The sequence below is a fragment of the Papio anubis genome, chromosome 1 (genome assembly GCF_008728515.1).
Source record: "Papio anubis isolate 15944 chromosome 1, Panubis1.0, whole genome shotgun sequence".
Taxonomy (NCBI): Eukaryota; Metazoa; Chordata; class Mammalia; order Primates; family Cercopithecidae; genus Papio; species Papio anubis.
Window position 1 is genome coordinate 16,542,956 of NC_044976.1, and position 26,842 is coordinate 16,569,797.

At 49.3% G+C, this 26,842-nt stretch overlaps 1 protein-coding gene across 2 annotated transcripts in view; it reads left to right on the top strand.

Moving 5' to 3' along the window:
- IGSF21 (immunoglobin superfamily member 21) overlaps positions 1-26,842 on the top strand; it is a 270,820-nt gene that overhangs the window by 200,371 nt on the left and 43,607 nt on the right. For both annotated transcript variants that reach the window (XM_003891213.4, XM_017957665.2), the window contains exon 4: positions 25,126-25,244. In XM_003891213.4, coding sequence (XP_003891262.2) covers positions 25,126-25,244 — 119 coding nt within the window. The remainder of the gene's footprint in view (positions 1-25,125; positions 25,245-26,842) is intronic.

The following is a 26,842-nucleotide window of genomic DNA, read 5'->3' on the forward strand; positions in this document are numbered from 1 at the left end:
CTGGCAGGGGAGGGAGAGAGTCTGAACTGAGTCTCCACACCATTAGCTCTCCCGCTCTGTTTCTCCACCACCTACCCAGGCTGTGATGCCAGCCGACGAGGCCCTGGGGTGTGCATGGAGGCCCTGCCAGCTGCTCTAGCTGCTGATGGGCCAAGGGGGCTCTGGACTTGTCATAAGCTCCCTTTACACACCACTAAAGGTCCCCAGTCCTGCCTGTGGCTGCATGTGCCTCCTCCTCTGCTCAACACCCGGCCATCCCCAGCCTCATGAAGGCCGACAGAACCAACAGATGCCTTGGTGAGGCCTTCAAGGCTCTCCACTGTGGAATGGCTACCAATTTCTTTTCATTTTACGTTAAAGTATAACATACACACAGTTAAGGGCTTTATAAAGGAGTTGGTATCCATGCACACACAGCTGCCCAGGTCAAGATAAACATTCTCAGCACCTCACGAAGTTTCCTGATCCACCAAGAGGGAGGTGCTATTCTGACTTTTGTAGGAACTTAGACTAGTTTTTCCTTAAGTCTAACTTAGACTATTAGAATGTTGGGGAGATTTCTCTATGTGGTTGCTCGTAGCAGTGGTTTGTTCTTTTTCATTGTTATGTAGTACTCCACTGCACAGACCTTATTAGTTTATTTAACTATTCTCCTGTGGAGGGGCATTGGAGCTGTTGCTTCCAGTTTTTGAGCCATGACAAGTAAAACTGCTTTGAACATAAGCATTCCTTTTTCTTGGATGTATCCCTGGGAGAAGACATGTGGGGTGCAGGGAAGGCAAATGTTCATCTTTCAGAGATGCTGCCTGTGCTTGTTTGCCAAGGCTGCTGTAACAAAATGCCACAGACTGGGAGGCTTAAAACAACAGAACTGTATTCTCTCACAGTTCTCAAGGCTAGAAGTCTGAAATCAAGGTGTTGGCACGGCCACACTGCCTCTGAACGCTCCAGGGAAAAGTCATGCCTGCCTCTCCTCACTTCTGGTGGTTGCCAGCAGTCCTTGGCATTCGTTGGCTTATAGACGCATCACCCCAAACTCCACCTCCATGATCACACGGCATTCTCCCGCTGTGTGTCTGTCTCTCTGTCCAGATTTCCTTCTTAGAAAGACACAGTCACTGGATTAGGGCCCACCCAACCCCAGCCTGACTTTATCTTAACTTGATTACATCTGCAAAGACCCTATTTCCAAATCAGGTTACATCCACAGGTCTCAGGGGTTAGGATTCAACAGATCTTTCAGGAAGGGGGAGTGCAATGCATCCCACAACACCGCCTACCAGTTTCAAAGCACGTGTACACATTCCCATCCCTGCCAGCAGGATATGAGTGCTCCAGGTGCCCCACATCCTGTGTGTCCCCGCTCTTGACCCAGCTGCAAGGATGACTCCCTATTTCTGAAAGTGTTCACCATGCCTCTCCCCATCCAGACTTTGCAGGAGCAGCACCCACTACCTCTGCCTGGCAAACCCCTCCCCATCCATAAGACTAATCTCTGTCCCCAGGAACCTCCCCCAGCACATCTGCCCTGGCCAAGTTCAGCAGGCCCTCCCTCTGCTTCATCTCTGCACTTTGGTCATTCTGGACAGACTCCACTGTCATTCTGTGTCAGGGAAGACTGCAGCCTCTGGAGTGGCAGAGCTGGTCTTTGAATCCACATGAACAAGTGTCTTCACCTCTCTGTCATCCATTTCTTTACCTGGATTGTTCCAGGAGGAAGCCCAGGGACCACCTGGCTCCTGTATTAGTCTGTTCTCACACTGCTAATAAAGATGTCCCCGAGACTGGGTAATTTATAAAGAAAAAGAGATTTAATAGACTCACAGTTCCACATGGCTGGGGAGGCCTCACAATAATGACGGAAGGCAAAAGGCACATCTTACATGGCGGCAGGCAAGAGAGAATGAGAACCAAGTGAAAGAGGTTTCCCCTTATAAAAACATCGAATCTTGTGAGACTTATTCTCTGCCACGAGAACAGTATGGGAAAAATCGCCTCCATGATTCAATTATCTCCCACCAGTCCCCTCCCACAACACATGGGAATTACGGGAACCACAATTCAAGATGAAATCTGTGTGAGGACACAGCCAAACAATATTAGCTCCCTCCTCTGGTCTCTCTGGGTCTCTGCTCAGGTGTCACCTCCCCAGAGAGGCCTTCCCTGACCATCTTCTCCAAAATGTCACCCCATCACCAGGTTCACCTTCCTTCTGCTTCTCTGTAGCTTGTATCTCTGCCTAGGGGTGGGCAGGGCATCCTCATTTGTTTGCCCATCTCGTGTCTCCCTCTCGCACTAGAAATCAAGTTTCCTCTTGTCTCCTGATCACAGCTCCATCTTGAGCACCTGGAAGGTTGCCTGAGGCAGTCAATACATATCTGTTGAATGAATGAATTAAATGAATCTGCAAAATGAAAACAAAAATAGCATCTACTTGCGGGAGCAGCGGTAATTGTCAGGAGATTCACTGAGACAGGTTGTGCTCAGTTAGGTTTTATCCCAGTAGGAACTCGGTCAGTGTTAACTGTTGTGTTAGCTTTTTATTGCTTCTGTCGCAAATCGCCACCAACTTGGTGGTTTAAAATAACACAAATTTAGTATCTTACAGTTCTCGATGTTGCAAATTCGAAATGAGTCTCTGGGCTAAAATCCAAGTGTTGATTGGGCTAAGCTCCTTCTGGAGGCTCCAGGGACAGTCTGCTTCCTTACCTTTGCAGCTTCTGGAGCCCACCCGCATACCTTGGCTTGTGGCCTCTTTCAGCAACGGCATCGCTCCGGCCTCCGCTGCCATCATCACATCCCCTCCAACTCCGACTCTCCTGTCTCCCTCCAATAAGGACATGTGTAATTATATTAGATCCACGTGGATAATCCAAGATAATCTTCCCCATCTCAAAATCCTTAATCACACCTGCAAAGCCCCTTCTCCCACTAAGGAAACATCGACAGGTTCCAGGGATTTGAACGTGGGCATCTTTGAGGCAGGAGGGTGCGTTACTTACTACAGCTGTGGTTATCACTGTGACAATCATTCACCGTGTCCAAGTTTGCCTCCTCTGTTGGACAGCGACCTTGTTGCAGCATGGACCCTCTTCTTTCTTTCTGTGTCTCCAGTTCCCTCTTCAGGGTCTGGCACGCAGGAATGTGGCCTGAGCTCCTGAAGGGCAAGAGCCCCGTGTTACTCATCCCTGTGCCCCCACCGTCCAGGGCTGATCCTGGCCCCGAACATTTGTTGGACTGAGCAGACCCGCGGGTACCATGCAGGACCGGTGAGGACAGAGCCCCAGCAGAGGGACAGGGAAGACCTCTGGGTGGAAGATGAGGGAGGGGAAGAAGCTCAGGGAAGTCTCGGGCTTCAAATGAGAGAACTTGCCCTTGCCTCACCTCAGGTGGGTCCCTCCCAGGGAACCACTCATGGAACTGGGTCTCTGCTATGGATAATAAAGCTAAAACATAAGGAACACTTCAGACAAGAGTGAGATGGGTCAGCCACCTGGAGCCAGGCTCCTAGCCTCTGAATCCCGGTTCTGCCACTTCCTGGCTGTGGAACCCTAGGCAAGTCACTCATCTCTCCGTGCCTGTAGAGATGGTTTCCCCATCTCTAAAATGGAGATGATGATAATTGTAGCTACCTTGCAGAGTGCTCGTGAGGCTTATATGAGTTAATAAAGCTCTTAGAACTGGCACCAGGTATGCAGGATAGGGGGCTGGTGATGACTATGTGCTAAGCACCCAATGTGGACTTTAGCCTCTGCCATATTCATTCAGTGAATGTTTTCTGAATACCTGCTCTGAGCCAGACATGGTGCTGGGCTCCAGGGAGACAGCAGTGAGCAATTCTGCCTCTGGCTACACAGGGCTCTCCATCACCACCTAGATAAGGATTAATATTGCTCCCATTTTTCAGATGAGAAAACCGAGGCCTAGACATGCCAAGTGCTTGCCTGAGGCCACATACTTAGAAAGCAGAGGAGCCAGTATTTAGAACTGGCCTGCACTCTGGGCCACTGTGCTCTCTCACCTTTCAGATTTGCAGTGCTGGGACCCAGAGCCCTGAAACTCTGCCCTGAATCTTTCTGGAAAACTTGGAAACAGTTTTGAAGCAGGGGTCTTTTCCTTTATTACGGCCGTCTCGGGAAGACATGAAAATTTGGCTCTGATCAAATTAGGCCCGTGTTGTGATATAACTTTGTATATCCACCATAAAGCTAATAAACTAATAAATTAGACAGAATGAAAATATCATTGGGCAAGGCTGCACACTGAAGCATTGCTGTAATTACTCTCACGACCGGGGCCAATTTCTCAAATTTCACCTTGGCCAAGTTTCTCAGCTCACCGTGTCCCTAATAAGGCATAACTCACTCTATAAACATTAAATTGACTTATTTATTTTAAATTACAGTGGAACTGAAACCACCTTGATAAACCTATTCTCATGCATCTGCCTTCCTCATAAGCACAGCCCACTGATTTCTTTTTTTTTTAACAAAGAAAATATCTAGTCTGTCTCAGAACTCATTCTCCAACCCAGCCTAGCTGCCCCTTTCTTACCGTGATTCCAGCTTAAGAGATTTGACTCACTCCCCTGAGGTTAGTGGGTCTCTTATGGATAAAGATGATTCACACCTAATTAATAATAATAATGGTGCTACATTAATTGAGTGGGTTTGACTGGTATTGTGGGCCAGGCCCCTTGCTACGGCCTCTACAGGAACTCATTTAAACCTCATAATAAGCCTGCAAGGAGTGCCCTCTCATGATCCTTGCTTTGCAGGTGAGGGAGCCAGGGATCAGAGAAGGCAAGCGACTTGCCTGAGACCACACAGAGTGACTTGCAGTGGAGCTGGGACACAGCCAGGGAGGTCTCGTGCCAAAGCCTTCGTCTTCACCACTGTGCTACCCGAGCTCTCAGAGAACTTGCACCAATGGCCAGCTGGGAGTTCAAGCTGCCATGAGACACATTTATTTCTTGAGCAGTGGGAGGGGCTCAAGCCAGGTTGGGGGGAGGGGGAGGGGAAGAGCTGGATGGGCAGATGATGTCCATACTCAGCGGCAGGTACCATGATGGGGACACTTGCTGGGGGCCCCAGGAGGCCACAGGTATCTTCCTGGCCCAGCTGATGGAGGCGTAGGAGGGAAAGGGGTTTGGGAGGTTCATCAGAGATCATGATTGGTGCGTGAGTGGGGGATGACAAGAGGACAGTATCCCAGGCAGAGGGGAGAGCAGGGGCAAGGGCCAGGCAGTGTGTCCAGAGATCTGTGGCTGAAGTGAGGGGAGGAAAGTGTGGCCATGGGGTGGGGATAGGAGAGGATCTCAGCAGCGGAGAGCATTTCCACGGCCCATCCATGCTCTCCAGGGCAGGTCTCATTTGGCCACATGCAGATGATGCAACAGCAAGCTGATGGTTTTGCTCCTCCTCCTGACCTCTGCTTTCATGTCCCTTCCTAGGTCAACTTTTCCTGACTTTCTGGTACAGCTTAGTCAGATCTTTCTGTTCTCAGGTCTATCAACACCCCAGATGCCTCTGGGAACTCCTCACACTATTAATTAAACACATATTTAAGTGGTTAGTTCCATCCCTGCTTGTAACACTAGAAAGTCAGCTCCATGACGGCAGGAATCATGCTCATCTTGTTCACTGCTAGCTTCCTAGTCATTACCCCATGTGCCATTGAGTGGTACATGCTAGACACTCAATGTAGAATTGTTGGATAGGTGGGTGGATGAATGGATGGATGGATGAATGGGTGTATGGGTAGATGGTGGATGGACGGATGGTAGGTGGATGATGGATTGGTAGATGGTAGGATGGATGGGTGGGTGGGTAGAGGGATGGAAGATGGATAGATGATGGATGGGTAGACGGTGGATGGGTGGATGGTGGATAGGTGTGGATGGATAGACGGCTAGATGGGTGGATGGTAAGTGGGTGAACGAATAGCTGGAAAGATGAGAAGTGAGTGAATGGATGGATGGGTGGTGGATAGGTGTTGACGGATAGATGGCTAGATAGGCAGATGGTAGGTGAGTGGATGGATAGCTGGAGAGATGAGAAGTGAGTGGATGGATGGATGGATGGTTGGACAGATGTGCTGAAGGTTTAATGAGACGCTGTGTAGAAGCCTCCAGCATATACCTGACATAGAAAAGTCATTTGGTGTTCATTAGGTTGGAAACACAATGCCCCAGCCATGCTCCAGTGCAGGTATTCCCGCTTGCCTCTCAAGCTCACTTTCTGGAAGGCAAAGACCCTGATGGGAAACCGAGACCCAGAGCCTACGCCAAGCAGAGGCATCATAGAGGCCAACTGAGGTCCTTGGCCCATGCCATTCACAGGGCCTGGGCTCTGCCAGACGATGATGCAGAGCGGTGGCGGTCAGGTGCCCCAGAGACCTTGGGCCTTGTCAGAGCAGAGCTGTCATCCTGTCCCCTCCTTCCCAGCATGAATCTGACTACTGCCCAGGCCAGAGGGAATGCGTTTCTGAACTGATTATTGGAGAATGGAAGTCTCCCTGCTGTTAAGGGAGCAGTCCTCAGGGCCTTCCAGAAACCACAGCTACCCTGCCCCTTCCTAACCCTTGCTTGTGGACTCAGAGGGTCCTATGCCTTCTCAGGGCTCTGCATGGACTCTCCTTTGTATCATCCTCTCTCCAACCTTGAACTCTGGTGTGAACAATTCTCCTGCTGTCTTGTGTGCAAGCCCCTGCCCCTCCATTTCATAGCAAGTCCCTAATGCAATCCCTAGGTCCCAGCTGTAGTCTGTCTCTGGGATGCCAATTCCTCCCGGATAAGACCCTGATTTGATTTTGCCTCTTGGATTGATAGTGAGATCTCCATTCTTTTTGTGTAACTTCGGGCATCTTACTAGACCTCTCTGTGCCTCAGTTTCCTCAACTGTAAAATGAAGATGAGAATATAGTACATAATATAGTCATACTACCTCATAGGCAGCATATGGTTGCAAGGGGCATAATGAGCTAATATGTGTAAAGTGCTTGGTACATACTAAGTGCTGTGTGTTATCTATTATTACTCAACAAATAAACATTGAACACCAATCCATGTCTGGCAATGTTCTCAATGCTGGGGCTGCAAGCAGACAGAGGGGGTCATGGAGCTAACCTCAAGGACAGAGTCCACCCTTTGTTTTATTTTGCAGAATTGATCGACATCTCTCTCTAACACTCCCTGTTTGTGTGACCTTGGGGGACCCACATAATTTGACTGTGCCCCAGGTTTCTCACTGACCTGTGCCTGCCCCTCTAGGCTTTGGGCAGGGCTAGAGATAGCATGGATCAAGTACTTAGAACCAGAGCTTTCTCAGTAAATGGTAATTAGTGTTGTTCATGTTAATTTTTCCAGGACCAGTGGTGGTTCCTCTACTCCAGATCTATGGCTAAAAAAGAACATTCCATGTTTTCCCATACTATCACCTCACTCCTCACCACAGTCCTGTGAGACAGGCATCACAGTACTGAATTTTACAGATTAGGAGACATTGCACAGAAAGGTTAAGCAACCCACCCAAGGTCATGGTGTTTTCAAGTGGCAGAGCTGAGATTTGACCCCAGGTCCGTCAGATGCCACCACCTGTGCTCCTGGCTACTAAGCCACACTCCTCTCCATGGGAGCCACACCTGAGAGCCAAGACAAAACTTTGCTCTTCCAGGAATCATTTGAAAATGTGGATTCTTGAGGCTTGGTCCTAAGTGTTTGTCAAGAGGAGCATCTATGCACCTTCTCTCTGGTGCACCTGATGTCTCCACGTTCCTGGGACCTCCTGGTCCTGTTCTTTTCTCCCACTCACTCTATGAGCATGAATCCACATTCATACCCAGGAAACCCCTGGGTACAGCAGAAGAGAACTGAGTGATTGGAAGAAAGCATGAATACCAATGCCAATGCATGGCATGATGACAATGCAAACACACACATGCTAAATTCGGGGCAGGCACCATCCTAATTGCCTTCTGTATATTATCTCATTTAATCCTCTCAACAACCCATGAGAAAAGTACTCTCATTACCCCAAATTGTAAGGTGAGGAGATGGAGACCCAGAGTGGTAGAGTAACTTACTCCCGGTCACTCAGCGAGTCAGGATTCAAAGCTGGGCAACTAGGCTCTAGAGTCCCTGCCCCACCGTCTTTGTCATCTACGCTATTCATGCAGGCCCTAGCAGTGGGGGCTGAAGAATGCATGGGAAAGGTTACCTGCAAAATGAAAGACCTTCCTAGAAGCCAGCAGGTAGTCATGTTGACTATAGATGGCTCTTCCCAAACCAGGATTGTGGGCCAACCATTGGCATTTCCTGAACCAGTGTAACTGCTAAATGATGCAGCTGTGGGAATGAGGAAGAACCCCTGGCCCTCCCTCCCAAACTCGCAGGTGGGTGGACAGTTACTTCTTTTCTTATTCTCACCTTGCCCTCACTACCACCAAAACCCACCTCTCCTTACGTTGTTGGCAATTGGCAGAAGAGACAGATAGTGAGGGTTTTTGTTGATTGTGATGTGTCCATAAAAATGTACCAGCTTGCTAAGCCACTGCTCACTTCTGCAGGCCTTGTCTCCACTGATAGAGTGCATGCATGTGTGTGTGTGTGTGTGTGTGTGTGTGTGTGTGTTTGGCAAAATGGGACTGTTTCTGCTTAGACCTTGGTGAGAATCCAAGGGGCTCACTCCATGAATTTGAATCCACTGGGCACTCGCCCATTCAGGTGGATGCCACCCCATGTCTTCCATGGCAGGATCAACCCTGAGGTCCCGACAGCCCCAGCTCTAACACTCGCTGACTTGCGCACTCTCTCCTGTGGGGCCCTTTCCTCACCAGACCTTGCTTACAAACCAGGGACTCACACCCCAGAACTAGCCTGTAAACATGTTCTATTTGACCAACATTGAAATTTTTTAATTAAAACTATGCTTTTAATTAAATCAATGACAAATTATTGAAAACCAGGAGATTTTACATACAAATCTATATGTTTGGCTTTGCTTTAAAATGCTGAAAATGTGGTTTTTATACCAGTTATTCCCAAATTATAATAAACAGCCACCCTAAATAATGGCTGGATTTTTTTTTTTTTTTTTTTTGAGACGGAGTCTCGCTCTGCCGCCCAGGCTGGAGTGCAGTGGCCGGATCTCAGCTCACTGCAAGCTCCGCCTCCCGGGTTCACGCCATTCTCCTGCCTCAGCCTCCCGAGTAGTTGGGACTACAGGCGCCCGCCACCGTGCCCGGCTATTTTTTTGTATTTTTTAGTAGAGACGGGGTTTCACCGTGTTAGCCAGGATGGTCTCGATCTCCTGACCTCGTGATCCGCCCGTCTCGGCCTCCCAAAGTGCTGGGATTACAGGCTTGAGCCACCGCGCCCGGCCAATGGCTGGATTTAAACCAGGGAATGACCCCTTCCTTCCCCGACCGTCCACACCACTTTCTATTGTCTGAAATGATATCAGTGAGAACTACTTTTGGCTCCATGCAACAAAAACCCAAAGTGAGTGTGTCTTAAACTAGATAAGAGTTTATTTTTCTTTCTCCTAAGAGTCCCAGGTAGCCTGTCTAAAGGACAGAGGGTGCTCCATGGTGTCAGGGACTCAAGCTCCTTCCCTCTTGATGCTCCACTGTGCATGGTTTCCACTCTGAAGGTCAACTCAAAGTTTAAGAAGGCTGCACCAGCTCCAGCCATTACATCCACATTCCAGCCAGGAGGGAGCAGGAAGAGAAGAAGGACACCCCCCCGCCCCCACCCATAAGAATCCTTTAGGAATTTGCATGTAACACATCTACTTACATCCCACTGGCCAGAACTTAGTCACGTGGCCACTTGCTGCAATGGTAGCTGGGAAGTGTAGTTTCTATTTTGGGCAACCATGTGTCCAGCAAACTATCATAGTAACTATTACTATGAAAAGAAGCATAGCTGCTAAATTGTTCAACTTCTTTACACAGGTTGTAACCCTGTGAAGACGAAACTTTGTCTTTGACTTTGGCACTGAGCTTCTGCTACTTCATTAAAAATTTATGTACTGTTGTTCGTCTCATTAAGTTGTTCCAAGGAATTCACTAGGAGATGACGAGCGTAAATATGCCTACGAGAGTTTGTGGTACTTCATATAAGCTCAGCGATTGTGCGTTTGTTTCATCTATTCTACCCCAGATGTCACGTGGTTCCCCTGTGTCAGGACTTTGCTCGTCAGTGAAGCCTCCCTGACCTCCCAGCGATTTCAAATTTTAAATATAAGTGCTCCCTCCACTCCCAGCACTCCCTATCCCTGTCCTATCTCTATTTTTCTAAATACACCTGTAATCGCCGACCTGCTATATTTTTCAAATGTTACTTTGTTCACCGTCTGTGTCCCTCAACTAAAATACAAGTTCTATGAAGACAATGGTTTTCATTTCTATTGTTCACAGCTGTACCCCTAGCACCTAGGATAGACCCTGGTACATAGTAGGTGCTCAGTAACAATATGTTGGATGCATGAATGACCGGACAGCTATTGCCTTCTCAGTGCTGGGTACTGTGCTAAGTGTGAGAGACAGAACAGGAATCAAGGTATCTTCTAGTTTCCATCTCCCCATGGCACCGAGCCCAGAGCCAAACACACCAAGATAAATACCTATTACCTTGGATGGGATCTTGGTGCCAGCAGGAGTCCAGGCATTTTAATTTTGTTTTAACAAAGAGGCTGATGGGAGAAGCTGGCGGGCTCCTCTGTCTCCCATCTGCTGGCGGCCCTGGGCACCCTGGCCTGACCTTCCCCGCCTTCAGCACCACGTAGCGCAGGACAGTCAAACATAATTGGCCTGCCCTACTTTTTAAGAGAACCCAGATTGAAGGATTGGGCTTTTGGTGGGCTGACCTGTTTAAGAGTCTTAAGAGGAAGCTCGGAGTTTCAATTTTCCACTGCCAAAGCAAAGCTGTTTTTAGCTCCACTTTGATGAAGCGGCGGGAGTCAGGTTCGGCCTCGGGTCATCCATCAGCTGACCTGGTTGGGAAAGGCCTCCTGTGGGGGCCCCAGGCCTAACTGCAGCTTCGCAGGGAATGTTCAGGTTTGCTTTGCCCAACTGGAGTCATCAGTCCTGCTCTGAAGCTGCCCCTGGGCCATCCCAAAAGACACAGAGAGAGAGAGAGATCTCCAGCCACTCTCAAATATTTTATCTTGTTGATGGACCCCTGGACTTGAGTTCCTGCCCAGTTCCTCCAGGAATTAGCTGCGTGACCTCAGACAAATTGCTTGGCCTCCCTGGGCCTCAGTTTCCTAATCTGTTCAACGAGGTTCATCATTCTGATCTCAATGGGTGGTTGTAGGTACTAAATGATACAATGCCGGTTGACTGCTGTGTCCATCTCAGGCTTTGAGGATATTTCACCTGGACCCTCTCTCCCTGCAGGAAACTGGGCTGACTGACATCCACGCGGGTAGGCCAAGTCAGCTCAGAGCTTTCTCTCTGAATTGCAGTGTTCTGGCAAGCTACCTGCTTTTCTAGGGGTCAAGGACCATCTCTTTGAACCTCTTTTCTGATCATTTTGTCAAACTGTGGTGGAAGAGTTTGGCGTCGGGGGCTCTGGCCCCATATTGGAGAGACCCATGTGATACATTCTTGCTGGAGTTTTCTTCCAGGGAAAACATGGTCCCTGCAGACAAAAGGGTCTGCCCTTGGTCACCAGAAGCAGAGCCAGGCCCCCATGTTGCTCTAGAGCCACAGTCTAATGCCTCGAGGACCCCAGAGCCCCCACTCACTCTGCCTGCCCTTTATGACTCTCTCTCCAGCCTGAAAGAGTTTGTTTCTGTTCTGCCAGTGACTGATGGTGTGACCTTGCAAAAGCCTGGGCCTCTCTGTGTGCTACACGCACCTCAAATAGCAACTAGCATGTGAGTTAAGGGTACTGTCTTCATCCGTTTGGAAAGCTATAACAAAATACCATAAACCAGGTGGTTTATGAACAACAAACATTCATTTCTCACAGCTCTGGAGACCGGGAAGCCCAAGGTCAAGGCAGATTCCCGGTTGGCTGGGGGCCTGCTACTTGGCACATGGAGCCTTCTCACCCCATGAGCCAGAAAGTGGCTGTGTCCTCCCATGGTGGAAGAGACCAGGCAGCTCTCTGGGGCCTCTTTTGTGGGGGTGCTCATGCCACCCTAATCACCTCTCAAAGGCCCCTCCTTCTAATACAATTCCATTGGTAATTAGGTTTCAATATCTGAATTTGAGGAGGACACAAACATGTAGACCCTGGCAGGTGTCAGCTCTGGAGCCTGGCTGCAGGGTTCAGGGCCCAGCTTTGACATTCTCTGATTGAGTAACCTCAGCCAACAAGTTATAAACAACATCCCTGTGACTCAGTTTCCTCATCTGTGAGGTCTGGGTGACAATAATAACACCTACTTCATGGGATTGTTGTGAAATTGAGTTTTACAGATGGGGAAACTGAGGCATTAAATAACTTGTCCCAGATCACTCAACTACAGCATGTTAAAGCTGGGCGGTTCTGGCCCATGGGAAAGTCTAGAGAGGCATCAGCTATTATTGTTCTTATTGCAAAGGGCTTTCCCTGAGAGTTGAATGAGATCAGTTTTCAGTGCCTCGCACAGGGTCTCGCACACAGGAGGTGCTCAGTGAACCTCTCACCGGTTCACAGATGAACGAGACCTGCATCGGCTCCTGGAATCTCAAGGGCAAGGGACCTGACCCTGACCTTGCACACAGTAGGGGCATAGCCGTGTTTACGGAAAAAGATCATAGCAACAACACGTTGAGGAAAACCGGGAAACCCAGAGGCAGCCACCGTCCACGCCCGTCTTCCCTCTTCTGCTGGAGGCAGGCTTGGTTCCAACAGGCTTGGGGCCTTCCTGATGCCAGCTCTCACCCACCGCCAAGTAGGGAGGCAGAGGCAGAGACAGAGATTCCTGTTAAATAAAGCAATCACGAGGGAGAGGAAGGAGGCGGTGAGCTCAGCCACGAGCCCAGCCTTCCAAGTTCGCTCACTGCCCAGCTTCTTTGGTCTCATTTCCCTTTGACCAACCACCTGCCTCCTGGTTCCCCACCACATGGAGTCTTCTTCTGAAGAGCATGTGCTCCATGCCCCCTGCCTGCCGGTCCTGAGATGGCATCAGGTGAAGCTGGGAAAAGCACTCAGAACCCTGGGCCCTCCCGCCCCTGCCCACCCCTGAACCCAGAGCCTGAGTCCAACAGGCTGACTGGTGAGGGGCTAAGTGGATCAATCAGGACCTGGAGGAGGAAGTGGTTTCCATGGCAGCAGCCAGCGTCTGGAAAAGAGATCTGGAGAGGAAGCCGGTGGAGAAGAGCGGGAGGTGTCGGAATAGGTGAAGGGGAGCAGGAAGCAATGGGCCAGGAAGTCAGGGGAAGGGGTCAGCCAGCGAAAGATGGAGGTTGGGAACAGGGAAGCAGGTTCAGGGCCCAAGGTGAACAGCAGTGGCTAGCCAGGGGGGGAAAGAGCGGTCGGGGCCAGCGACCCCAAATTTGTCACCACCCAAGGGCCCGTCACTGACTTCCTGGGCTTGGGTGATCTGGGATGCCAAGCTAAGCTCTCTCTGTTTTTTCTTGGGGAATTCATCATTGGAAAATAAAACCTGATTTCTCAGAGGCGCTTTCTCACATTGGAAATAGGTCCCTGCCAGTTTGCCCACTGGTAAATCATGACTGGCAAGTCTGGGGCACTCCTCTGCTCAGGAGTAAAGGAGCTTTCCATGGTGACCTTGTCCTGTCCCAGCTTCACCACCCAGGGCTTCAGGACAAAGGACTTGAGGTGCAGGAGCTGAAGCTGAGAGCCGATGACCTGCTTGAGGTCACACAGTCCTGGGAGGCAGAGTGGAGTGTGGTGAGCCCCACCCGTCCAGCCCCAAAGGTCCCCTTGCAGTATGCAGATAGAACCAGGAAAGATGTGGCTCAAACGTGGCCCAGTGTGAGCCAAGAGCTGTCCCCTCGTCCTCACCCTTCATGGTCAGCAGGAGGAAATGGCCAAGGAGCCTGAGGCGGGTCCCAGGCTGCCTGGAGAGGGTGAGGGGAGGGCTTAGGGAGGGAGCTGGGGGCAGGTTGGAAAGGGCATTGGCTGGAGTGTTCTGGAAATTCTCCCCTCTGTGCCTCCTTTCTCTGGTACCCCTCCTAGCCAGCCCTGCATTCCAATAGATGCCACAGATATTTTGTACCCGCTGAGCAATTGTATGACAGAAACAGTTTTCAGGTTGGGGGGCGGTGAAAATCATACCAATGGCTTTTTAAAGGCCCTGAAGAAAAATAGTTCAGGAAGCCTTGGAAAGGGCGAAAACACACAAGGAGGAAGGTCATAAAATTCTCAGTGTCGAGGGACTCAGCTCTTAGATAGTGGGGCTTTTCCGGAGGCTTCAGTCCTCCTGCCCAGTGCTGCCCCATCCCTTCCTCTCCCTCCGGGTCCCACTCCCCAACTCCCCACTCCCAGGCTATACAATCTGGGAGGCCTCCCATCTGTGCTGAGTGTTCTCAGGGAAGCCCACCACATTGAGAATGGCCGGGCTCCTGACTGGCTTCCCAGTCAGAGGAATGGCTGGAAGGAGGCCGGAGACCCCAGGCAGTGGGCTCCCAGCCCCATGGAATGATTCTGCCACGTCTTTTCCCTATTTGGCTGAGGGAGAAGTTGGACCCAAGTTCTCCCGCGTTGTGTGGTGAAAAGAGCACCAGGTATTTCTGTTTCATTGAGATGCTTTGACTCATTGAGACTTTTGGCTCACAGCAGCCACGGCTGCGGATCACTGAGCCTCTGGATGCATCAGCTTTGTAACAAGATCGCCGGATCGCCAAGCCTCCAACCGCCTGCAGGGGGCGGTCATGAGCCCCCACTTCCCAGAACCCTTGACTGGCCCAGGTGGCCTGGCCTCCCCTTCCCAGATCTGTTGCTGATTGCTGCCTGGCCTTGCGTAAATCACTGTCTTTAGTTTTCTTGACTGGACAACCCAGGACCAGCTGGTCACCCTGGTTAAGACCAGGCTTTTCTGGGAGAGCTATTAAAGGAACAGAGCTTCACGTACATTCTGTGCTCACAAGACAGGTCCCTTAGCTCAAGTGAAGGTCTCCTGTGTCCCCCTGCTCTCTGCTTGGTGCTATCCAGTGGCCCCACACCTTCCGGAGGAAGTGTGTCCCTACTGTGTCCCTGGAAAGGGCCTGATGGAGGAGAAAACCCAGGGCTTGGCCAAAAGGAGGGGAGGGGGTCATTTCTGGATTTCGGATTGTTCTGTCATCGGTATCCTTGGAGTTGAAACTTCACCTTCACAGGCAGGTCCCCAGGAATATATTGACGCCATTGTTAAGGTGTCCTTAGTCAAGTTCACACCAGGGAGGATGAGACAATGTGCTCTTGAGCTAGGTCTGGAGTCTAGGTCCCACTTTCTGGGCTGAGCTCGAGTGTAGACCCACCTCCACCAGGCAGGGAAAGACGGAGAAGTGCGTCGTCATCTCTTTCAGAAGCTGGAGGATGGGAAGCAGGTACAGAGCAGGGGTTGGGAGAGCAGAGCGAGGCTCAGCATTTGGTTAGTGCAGGGGCCATGTCTGTGTATGGCCAGCTTTCTGGCAGTCCCTGGTGTTTGAAAGAACCCCTGTCCTCAAGTAATTTCCATTCAACGATATTCATTAGGCAGCTGCACTCTGTCAAAAACATCCAAGCACCGGGCTCTGGTATTTGGGGTTTGGTGAAGCCAATGGAAGGAGAACACCCAGTGTGTCTGTGGCGCGGCAGGGCAAGGGTAAACAGATGGATGGACTGATGGGGAGGGAGAAGGACTGAGGCCCTGAGTCTTCGAGCGGGCTTCTCTGACCAGCAGCAGCAGCACCTGGGGACTGGTTAGAAATTCTCAGGGCCCCGGAACAATTCTACCATGCCTCTTTCCTATGTGGCTGGGGGAAAAATTAGACCGCAACTCCCCAGCATTGCTTGGTGAAAACTGCACCAGCTATTTTTGATTCACTGAGACTCCAACTGTAGGCTCACTGGAATCTGCATTGGAGCTAGATCCTCAGGGGATTTTTGTACATCCCAGCATCCCCCTGGGGTCTCCTGTAGGGGATCCCACCCCACCACAAGGTCTAGGGAGGCCCTTTCCTGCCTGTCTCCATCTGTCTTCCCAGGTCTGCCAGCTACCACAAATGCTACCCCCAGTAGCCAATCTATTCCCCAGTCCTGGGAGGTATGTTTCCTCACCCAGGGACTGTGATGGAAAAGCAAGACGCTGTGAAGGCAGCCGGGGATAAGCAGCAGCCAGGGCTGGCTGAGCAGGTGCACACCTGGGCCACCGGGCCAAGCTAACTGACCTGAGCTACCCACAGCTCCCAGCCAGTTGTGCAGATTACACAGGTGTGAGGAGGTGGGGGGAAGGGCAGAGACCTCTTCCCCGCCCGCACCCCCCTTTTATTTCCAGGGAGTAGCAAACCCTTTCCATGTGTCTTATTAGCAAACATCCCTCTAGTACCCAAAATGGCCAGACACTTTATGGCCAGTTTTATTAGCTCTGCCTCACGGCTCTATCCAGGTGGAGCAAGCATTCTGCAAATGTTGCCCCCGTATCACAGGGCATGACCCTGAACTTGGAGAGTGAGCAGGTGTTGGAAGGAGTGAGAAACAAGGCCCGGGTCTCAGAAAAGAAGCAGCCCATCAGGGATGCGTGGCAGGCACAGAAACAGTAAAACTTCATTACTTCACACTTGGGATCTTTCCAGCAGGAATGAGGGAGGGCAGAGCCCAGGCAGGCACTTGGCTCATAAGATTGCAGGGGGTGTGTTTAACCTACTTGCAGGAACGACTCTGTCCCCAGTCCTTTAGAAGCTTGGTTTCCATGCAAACAATGGTTATACAAATGAAAAGCCTCTCTCATCTCTTCATTAAAGCACAGCCTCAAAGGACCCATCACTACCTGAATCTTTTCTGTTAGCCCAGAATGAGATACGGGGTATATAAATGAAGACGTTTGAATTACAAAATGCTTTTTAAATTGGGTAGATTAAGAAAGTTTGGTCCTGAAGTGTCTTCTTCTTCGGTTGCTGAATTTTGGCAAGAGATGCAAAGCCACACACCACGTTCCTCCCTCCATCTGTCCCTCCCTTCCTCCTTTCTGGGTCTGGGCCATATCTGAGTTTGCAGTCAGACTGAATTTGGGCTTGCCCCTCCAGTCGATGGAAGCCGCAGGAAGGTTTTATGTTGGGAAAGGACAGGCCAGATCTTCACCGTCATAAGGTCACTCTGACAGCAGGGTGGGGGCCTCAGGCAGGGAGATGGTGGCAAGAATGAAGACAAAAATGGAGAGGTTCTGGGCCAAGCAGAGACAGTGGGGTGGAGGCAAGGAAACATCGATGAGCCACATCGATGAGCCACAACATCCTCTAATTTGGGGGAAGACTAAAGAAAAGAGGATCGGGGCACCCAGGCAAATGTCATGCACCCTTTTCTCATAGAGAAATCCTGTAGCTCTCCATTCTTCTTCTCCAATCCTTTTTATCCATGTTCCACACACAGTTCCAACAGGACTTGTTATTTGAAGCTCACTGCAAATTGACAGCAACACTTAGAAAGTAGGAATAGGTTGGCAGGGGGGCACGAGGGACAACATGGAGTGAGCTGCTTCTAGAAGAAGGCACTGAGCAGTGTGGGCAAAAACCAAGAAAAACCAAGAAGCCGTCATGCAGTCACTTTAGAATACAGTTGGGCAGTGTCTTATAAAGTTGTAGGACCAACCGTGCTATGTCCTCACTTGCACACACAGCACCTCTCCCTGGGCTAACAGAGACGATCCAGGTAGCTGTCAGGCCTTTGAGGCTCCGTTTTAATGAAGAGAGAGCCATCTAGGTGTCCATCAACAGAAGGATGGGTAAGCAAATGGTGTATAGTCATGAAATGCAATGCTGACCAGTAGGGAAAAGGAAGCAACAATTGGTAAAGGCAACAACATGAATGAATCTCAAAATAATGACGAGGAGTGGAAGAAAACAAGCAAAACATCATACACACTTTGTGATTCATTTATATAAAATCCTAGGAATCATGATTTATAGTGACAGAAAGAGGATCAATGGCTGCCTGAGGATGAGGGGCATAGATTATAAAAGGGCACAAGGAGCCTTTTAGGAGAGATGAGTATGTTCATTATCTTGATTGTAGCAATGGTTTCAATATGTCAAAACTTATCAACTGTGGAAATGTTGAGTAGGTACAATTTATGGTTTGTCAATTACACCTCAATAAAGCAATTAATAAAATTGAAACAAACAAAGGCAAGGATCCCAGGAGACCTTTAACATCAGGGTAAACTCACCTAACACATTGCAAAACCCCTGAGACTCGACAGGATGAGATTGATGTTTGTTTTAATGACCTTGATCCTGGGACAGGTTAATTAACATCTAGCCTCCTCCCTTTAAGAAGGAGACAGATGTAGACAGGAGGCAGATTCCAGAGAAAAGGCATCTTTACAGTGTTGTCATTTAAAAGTACAGACGTTCCTGGACTTACGATGGGATTACGTCCCAATAAGTCCGTCGTAAGTTCAAAATATCTTAGGTCAAAAATGCACTTAAAACACCTGATCTACAGAACATCATGGCTTAGTGCCTAACCTAGCTTAAATGTGCTGAAAACACTTTCATTAGCCTACACTTGGGCAAAGTAATCCAACACAAAGCCCATTTTATAATGAAGACTTGAGTATCTCATGGAATGTTTTAAATACCATACTGAAATTGAACAGTGGAACGGTCGTACGGCTGGTTTCTACTGAGTGTGTATGGCTTTCGCGCTGTCGTAAAGTCGAAAAATCGTAAGTTGAACCATTGTGAGTCGGGGACCGCCTGTATCGTTTTGTCTGTCTTGTTCCCCAATATATACTCAACACCACAAGCAGTGCGTAGTACATGGTAGGTGCTTGACAATTTGTTTTAAAATTTTCATCAATTCACAGTGTAAGGAGAAGAATATGACAAGCACCCCCAGCATGCCAGGCCCTGTTGTAAGTACACTGCTACGTGTTCATTCATTCAGGCTTCAGTTCTCAGCAAAAGTCAAATATTGGATCACTTTGTTCTTCAACAGCACAGGAAAAGCAAATCAAACTCATTTCCTGTGTCCTCGCAGCTCCACCCTCCCCTCCAGTGTCTTCGTTCTATGAAAATCTAGGACTCTTCCCAGTGGAAAGACGAAGCCAGGAAAAGAAGGCTAAGCAGAGGCTGTAAACTCGTGTAGGGCGTGGAGAATGTGCACAGGACTTGCTCAGCAAACCTCAGTCATCAGCATTAAGGGCCCCGCCAGAAGCTTGGAGCAGGAAATTTAGGAAAATAAAAGGCCATCCTGTTTCTCCCAGCAGGGAGGAAACATATGGCTCTCATTACCTAGAGAGGTGGGAAGCCTCAGAATAGAAACACACTCAAGAGCAATGGAGGCAAATTCGGAGACCAGTAAGCTCAAATCAATTTGCTGATAAAGGAAGATCTGGAGGCAGTGGGGGAGAGCACTCATGGGCTCCAGCCTCCATCTGGCTTGAATTCAAATCATGCCACCTACTCACTCTATGTAGCAAAAATTCAATTAGAGAGGGTAAAATGCTCAGTGCAGTGCCTCCTACCGTAACTCTTTACACATATTGGCACCTCCCCAGTGGCTGTAATCCCACAAGGCAGGTGTCATAGCACCCATGTATCAGATGGAGAAACCGAAGCTCAAAGAAACCAAAGGACCTCATCCAACATCACATGCTAGTCAGGTGCAGAACCAAGACTAGAGCCCACGGCTCTTGACTCCTGGTGCAGCCTGTTTCCACTGACGTCATTCATATAGGCGATACTCCTTGAGCACCTACCAAGTGACCTTCCCTCCTTGCTTGGGAGGGAAAACAAACAAGTTATACTACAGCATGACATGGACAGGTGTGTGCTCCCAGAGACAGATGCAGCCCTGAAGTGGTGGAGATGAATTATGTCTTCGGAGGGCTGGGCAGTCAAGGTAGCCTGCCTGGTGGAGGTGGCATCTGAATGTAGATCCTATAGAGCTTAACATTATAGGTAAAAGCATGGAGGCAGGGACCAAAATCTCCAGCATCCCTGTACCCATTCCCAATCCAAGCCTCAGCTTAGGGCATGGCATACTTCTGTTGAATGTGGATGGCCTACAGCCCTGGCCCCAGATTCAGCAGAAGCTGCAGTGCCCAGCCCTTGCATGGCCTTACCTAGTGAAGGCATGCAGGCCAGGGGGCATGCAGCATCTGCTCTCTCTGTGCCTGACTTTTCAAAAACACAATTACTCACCCTTCAGAGACGCCATCAGTGTTGGTAAACTCCAGCCACTAAACTGCATTACACTGATCTCTCCAGAAACCTTTGCAGTTATTAATAGTTTATTGATTGCAGCCCATTGCTGATGAGGGCAGGCCTCCTCACCCTCACCCCCCTCGGGTCCCTGCTATCTGTGGAAAGCCTTCTATTCATCATGCAGATCAATGCCACTCAATTCTGGGGAAAGGGAGTCTCTGGGCCACTTAATCCACTTTAGAAAGACAACAGAAAAGGCAAAATTTTAGATGAGGTGCTGAGAAGAGGTGGATTGGTCCAAATCAAAGCTGTGACCTGGCAGCTGTTGGATCTGCCAATGAGAACTAGAATCTGCCTTGGTTGGAGGTGGGGGGCGGATCCTGGCCATGTCAGGTGGTAACAGGGGAAACCAGATGAGGGGTATACAGCGATCTCTGTTATCTTTGCAAATCTTCTGTAATTCTAAACTTATCCAAAATACAAATTTTATTTTTTTTTAGAAAATAACTTGGCTCACGGGAGGAATGGAAAGAATACCACTGTAGCTGGAGGAAGGAGCAGGGGCGTGGGAGAAGGGAAAGTGTGAGACATGGCTGGAGGAAGGGGCAGGGGTGTGGATAAGGGAAGGTGGGAGGCATGGCTGGAGATGTAGAAGGAGCAAAGTGTGCTGGGCCCTATTGGCAAAGATGACGATTCTTATCTCTCTTTTTGCCATTTTTATTGATAGCTTTATTTTTTAGAGCAGCTTTAGGTTCACAGCAAAACTGAGCAGAAAGTACAGAAAGTTCCCACCTGCCCCTGTCCCACACACGGACAACCTCTGCCACCACTGACTTCCTCCATTTCAGTGGCACATTTGTTACCATCAACAAACCTACATGGATATGCCATTATCACCCCAAATCCATAGTTCACGTTAGGGTTCACTTTTGGTGTTGTGCATGTGATAGGTTTTGGCAAATGTTACTACCTTTTAAAATGTTTTTATTGAATTGATATTGCTGTCTCGTATTTTTAAATATACAGTTTTATTTCTATTTAGAAGATTTTTTCTATTCTCCATTTTATTTTATTTTATTTCCATAGGTTTTGGGGGAACAAGTGGTGTTTGTTTGGATGAGTAAGTTCTTTACTGGTGATTTGTGAGATCTGGGTGCACTCATCACCCGAGCAGTACGCCCTTTACCCAATTTGTAGTCTCGTATCCCTCACCCACCTTCCACCTTTTCCCCCAAATCCCCAAAGTTTATTGTATCATTCTTATGCCTTTGCATCCTCCTAGCTTAGCTCCCATTTATGAGTGAGAACACACAATGTTTGGTTTTCCATTATTGTGGTACTTCCCTTAGAATAGGGGTCTCTAATTCCATCCAGGTTGCTGTGAATGCCATGATTTTGTTCCTTTTTATGGCTGAATAGTATTCCATAGTATAGATATATACCACAGTTTTTTTATCCACTCATTGATTAATGGGGATTTGAGCTGGTTCCATATTTTTGCAATTGCAAATTGTGCTGCTATAAGCATGCGTGTGCAAGTATCTTTTTCGTATAATGTCTTTGTCATAAAAGAAGGGAGAGCCTTTGATGGGACTTAGGTAGAGGAGTACCATTCATCTCATTTGCATTGGAAAAGATCTGGATTCTATCTGGAGAATGGATCAAGAGGGAGATTACCAGGGACAGAAAGCCCAGTAAACCCTCTGCCTCCATATTCCAGGTGAGAAGAGATGCTGACTGTGGAGATGGAGGGAAGTGAATGGTTCAGGATCTATTAGGAGTAGAACACCCAGGACTTGGTCACTGTCTGTATTTGGAGGGTGTGGAAATGGGAGATGTCAAGGAGGGTGCCCAAGAGTGTGCCTTGGGCTAATGGTGGAGGACAGGTCTGGACATTGGAGGAACTAGGGAACCTGGGCTTGCTCCTTCAGTCGATGGGAGAAGGAGCATCTGGTGCTGTACACATAGTCCTCAGTGAGAAGCTGCCTTTTTCATAAAGCAGCAATCCAGGTGTACCCCGAGCTGTCTTCTATACCACCTGTGAGGTGTCACCTACATGTGTCACCCAAGCATATTGCTTACGTTACTATCACCTGAGCATGTCATCAGGGTGGCAGTTGCCTAAACATGACACTATAAACACATCTTCTGCAGCCATCACCTAGGTGGCGGTTACTTGCACGTATCTGCCTGGGTGTCAACCAGGTTATTATTATCTTATTACCTCATCTGGGGAGCTGCCAGCTACACATGTCTCCCGAGCCTGTTTCTTTGCAGAGCTGTCACCTGAACCTGCCACCTGCACTTCTGTCACCTACAAAAGTCATTTAAGCAGGTTGTCTCTATAACCAACACCTATGAGTGTCACCAAGTGCAAATTCTGCTCCTACTGTTTGTAAGCCATGGGGCCTTGGGTAAGTCATGCCATCTCTCTCTGAGTCTCCATTTTTTTTTTTTTTAATCTAAAGTATGTCACTCCAGGTGACTGTCACTGAGTAATGGTGCCCGGTAAAGAGGCTATTTTTTCAGTCTAGCTGAGTTACAAACAAAGAAAATCATTCCCGGAGGGGAGACTGGTCCCCTGCTGTTCCCATGTCACTGTGCTCTTTCTTCTGAGATCAGGGAGTGGAGGGAGACAGCGTCTTCTCAACAAAGTCCCCATTCTTTACGTCCTTCCTTGACAGTCGGTAGACCAGATGTCAACCTCTGTGTGTTCTATGTAAATGAAGGTGTTTGTTTATGCTAATGTGTGCTGGGTAGTGGGAGGGATGGGCTGGCTCAGCTCAGTAAGACGACAGTGATGGAAAAAGAGGCTGGCAGCCCAGGTGTTGGGGGACAGTGAGTTACAGGGGAAAAGGAGCCAGAAGATAAAGATGAAGCAGGTAGCTAAAAGGACAGAAGAAAAGAGTGAAGCTGAGGTTACATTGCTCTGCAGAAGTAGGTGGAAGAGCAAAGTGGTAAGTGTGTCCAGGAGGCAGAAAGGAGGATGAAGAACTGGATTGAAAGAACCTCCCTTCTCAGGGGTGGCAGAGCAGGGTCACACGCCCAAGAGCCTGAGCGTTAACCAACTACTGCTCTTCCTGTCCCCAGTGGGGTCCTTGTCAGGCAGGTTAGTGAGGTAGGGCCATGGGTATGGATGGATCCCTTCCCGTGGTTTCCTGCTATGACTTGGGAACTTCTAAGACTTAAACAGATACCCCAGTCCCGCTAAGTTGTAGCCAGAATAGGCTGGAACTCGCATGAAGACAGACATATTTCCCCAATGCAGCAATGACATAGCCTCTGCAACTTCAGGCCAAGGCTCCTTCCAAGTGTCCAGATTCCACTTGCCAGGAATTCCCTCTCCTCACAGAGCTTCGAAGGACTGAGGAACAATACAGAATGGCCTCTCTGTCCATTTGGGTGCAACGTTCCTGCTTACAGAAGTCCTGCAGTGACATCATTGCATTTAATCTTCACTGCAGTCACAGGAAGTAGCACCTCCACTGTTTAGGAAAGAAAATGGAGAGGGGAGATGGACTGACTTATCCAAAGTCCCATGATTTACAAACAGTAGGAGCAGAATTGGAACCTGGTTCTCTTTGACTCCATGTCAAGGCTCTTTTCAATACAGAAGGGAGGAAAGAGCCTCCCTGCTGGCGTTTTCCATGGGGAGAGAGAACATACCAACTCATTTTCACATGGTCTGACCCTGTAGATGCTATAGAAAGATCTAGAACAGGAGCCGTCCAACTACAGCCTGCGGGCCAAATCTAGCCCATTGCCTATTTTTTCAAAACTTGTGAACTGAGAATGCTTTTCATACTTTGAAATGGTTGCAGAAAAGAAAAGAAGAAGGATATTGTATGGCAAATGAAAATTATATGAAATCCAAATTAAAATGATCATAAGTAAAGTTTTATTGGAGCACAGTTGCACCAATTTGTTTACGCACCGTCTGTAGCTGCTTTTGTGCTGCAAGGACAGAGCTGAGTAATTGCAACAGATAACGGAAAGGGCAGCAAAGCCTAGAATGTCTACCCTCTGGACTTCTAGGAGAAAAGTCTGAAAGCAGGTTTGAGGGGGTCTCTCCCATCCTCAGGGATCACCTCCTCTGAGACACCCTCCCATCACCTCAGGGGTGGGATTGGCTGCTCCCCAATCTGAGCTCAGATAAGCTCATGCTTTTCCATGTGAGTGTGGAACCCAGATCACCTTCCCTACCTCCTTATCCGCTGGGATGGGGGCTCCTTGTGGACCTGAATTTTATTGTCTTTCTCTTCCATGATCTCAGGACTGGGCATGAAGTGGCAGCATGGCGGCGTGGAGAGAGAAATTCAGATTTCCATACTGGTTCTTATCTGTATACAGGGTTGGGGGCAATTGACTTCCGTCCCAAGCCTCAGTTTCCTTGCTTATGAAATGGAAATATGGACCCTGTGTGGAGGCCGTCATGAGGAAAGAGGGAGCTGATGCCTCCAGTGAGAGTTTTGAGCCCATGCTCATGCAGTGATACACTAAATGCCCACATCTATTCACCTATGCCATCCTCACGGCTCCCTGGAAGTGGGCAGCATCCCAGGCTCATGGAAGCCGACAGGCTAAACAACTGCTCCAGGACCCACTGAGCACAGATTGGACTTGGCTGAACACAGTCCACACCTTCACTGTCTGAAAGGCTGAGTACAGGGCCTGCATACAGTCGGTGTTCCATAAATGCTCCCCTCCTCCCAGCCCAGCACACAGGCATGTGTTTGTTAGTGGAGGCTGCACCAGTGGGCATCAGGATGAGTTTCCTTGAGCACTGCCTTACCCTGCCCCACAATGATGGGCCCTCACCCTGTCTTCTGCCTCCCCTAGGCTGCCCGAGGTCCGGATCTCAGACAACGGTCCCTATGAGTGCCATGTGGGCATCTACGACCGCGCCACCAGGGAGAAGGTGGTCCTGGCATCAGGCAACATCTTCCTCAACGTCATGGGTGAGTGCAAGGCCACTGGACCCAGCGTCTCAGTGAGGAGGATGAGTGTGTTTGAGTGTGTGTGTGCGTGCACACAGCAGCCATCCTGGGGGCCATCTACCAGAAGTTCCGTTGTGCTGGTGTCTTCCCTCTCCTGCCCTTGTCGTGGAGGGTCAACCAGACCAGGCTGAGCCAAGGTGTGACCCGTGAGGTCTTGCCCCCCATGGGCCTCCCCTCAGGAGGTCCCCTTCTTGCAGCACAGGTACCCCAACAGGACCCTCCCCAGGGAGTGAAGGACAGCACCTCAGCCAAGATGCACAGCTGCTGCAGGGGGAACCATTCTGCCCCTCAGTCAAAAGTTCCCCCTGCACTTCCTGAGGCCTTAATGGAGATGGCATAGGATCTGGAGACGAATTAGGAAGCGCTCAGGGCTGGGATTCAGAGCTCCTGGGTTCTCACCGTCTCCTCTTGTCTCCATTTATGCACCTGTAAAATGGAGGCAACAATACTGGTGTCTATCTCCAGCTGGCTGGGTCCTTGGGTAAGTCTATCCCAGTCCCAGACTCAGTTTCCCCATGTGTAAAGCAAGAATGCTGCTCTGCGCATTCTCAGAAGCCCCCACCGGCTCTAATGTTCTTGTCAGATACACACCTTTGGATTCTGGCTCTACTGCAAGGATGCTGGGGACTTGGCCTTGACTCTAGACTCTGTGTTCTCCAGTTTTCTTATCAAATAATATTTATCAGGGAAACAAAGCTGTGGTACACAGGCAATCAATGAAAGCATAAAGGCCCCGCTGAAAGCCGCTGCTTCTGGGGAAATTGAAAACCCCCAAAGGCCAGACCTCCAGAGGGACATTGATTCCTGCAGCGCGCCAGTGGTGGTTCTGGCTTCCCAATGGAGCCACGAGGCAGGAGGTGGCGTTGCCAGGAAAAGCCCCTCTCTTGCAGTTACTCATGCACCAGTCAGCTCCTCTGATAGAGGAACTAGCAGCGTTTGGGTGCCTGGCTCTGGGTTGGCCACACCAGGGAACCTAGGAGGGACATAACTCAGTTTGCACCATCAAGGAACTCCCAGTCTGATGAGAGACATGTACTTAATCAACCATTTATGCATCACAATGTATCAAGCACCTACTTACGAGGTAGCAGGGAATGGACCCAAACTTTTTATAGGGCAAATACTTATCTATAGAGATTTTGCAGGAGACAAGCATAAAACACACGCATAGATGAATTGAAAAGAGCGTGCAACATGCTGGAAGAAAATAAAGCAGAGTAAAGGAATAAAGAGTGACTGCAGGTGGGTGGCTGCTAGCATAGGGAGGGGACTCAGGGAAGGCCCCTCTGCAGCTATTGGGCTGAGGGCTTTACATGTGTTACATCGTTTAGTCCTCACAACCAACCCGAGGGTACATGCTCGCATTAACTCCATTTTGCAGATGCAGAAATGGATCACAGAGAAAGCAAGCAACTTGCCTAAAGTCACACAGCCAAGTTCACAAAATCTTCCTATGATATCAGGCAGCTCAGTGTTGCACTGGGACTCAGGCGTCTTGACTCCAGGGCCAGCTCTGTCACACTGCTGGAGGCAGTGAAGATGCTGTGCTAAGGCCTCAC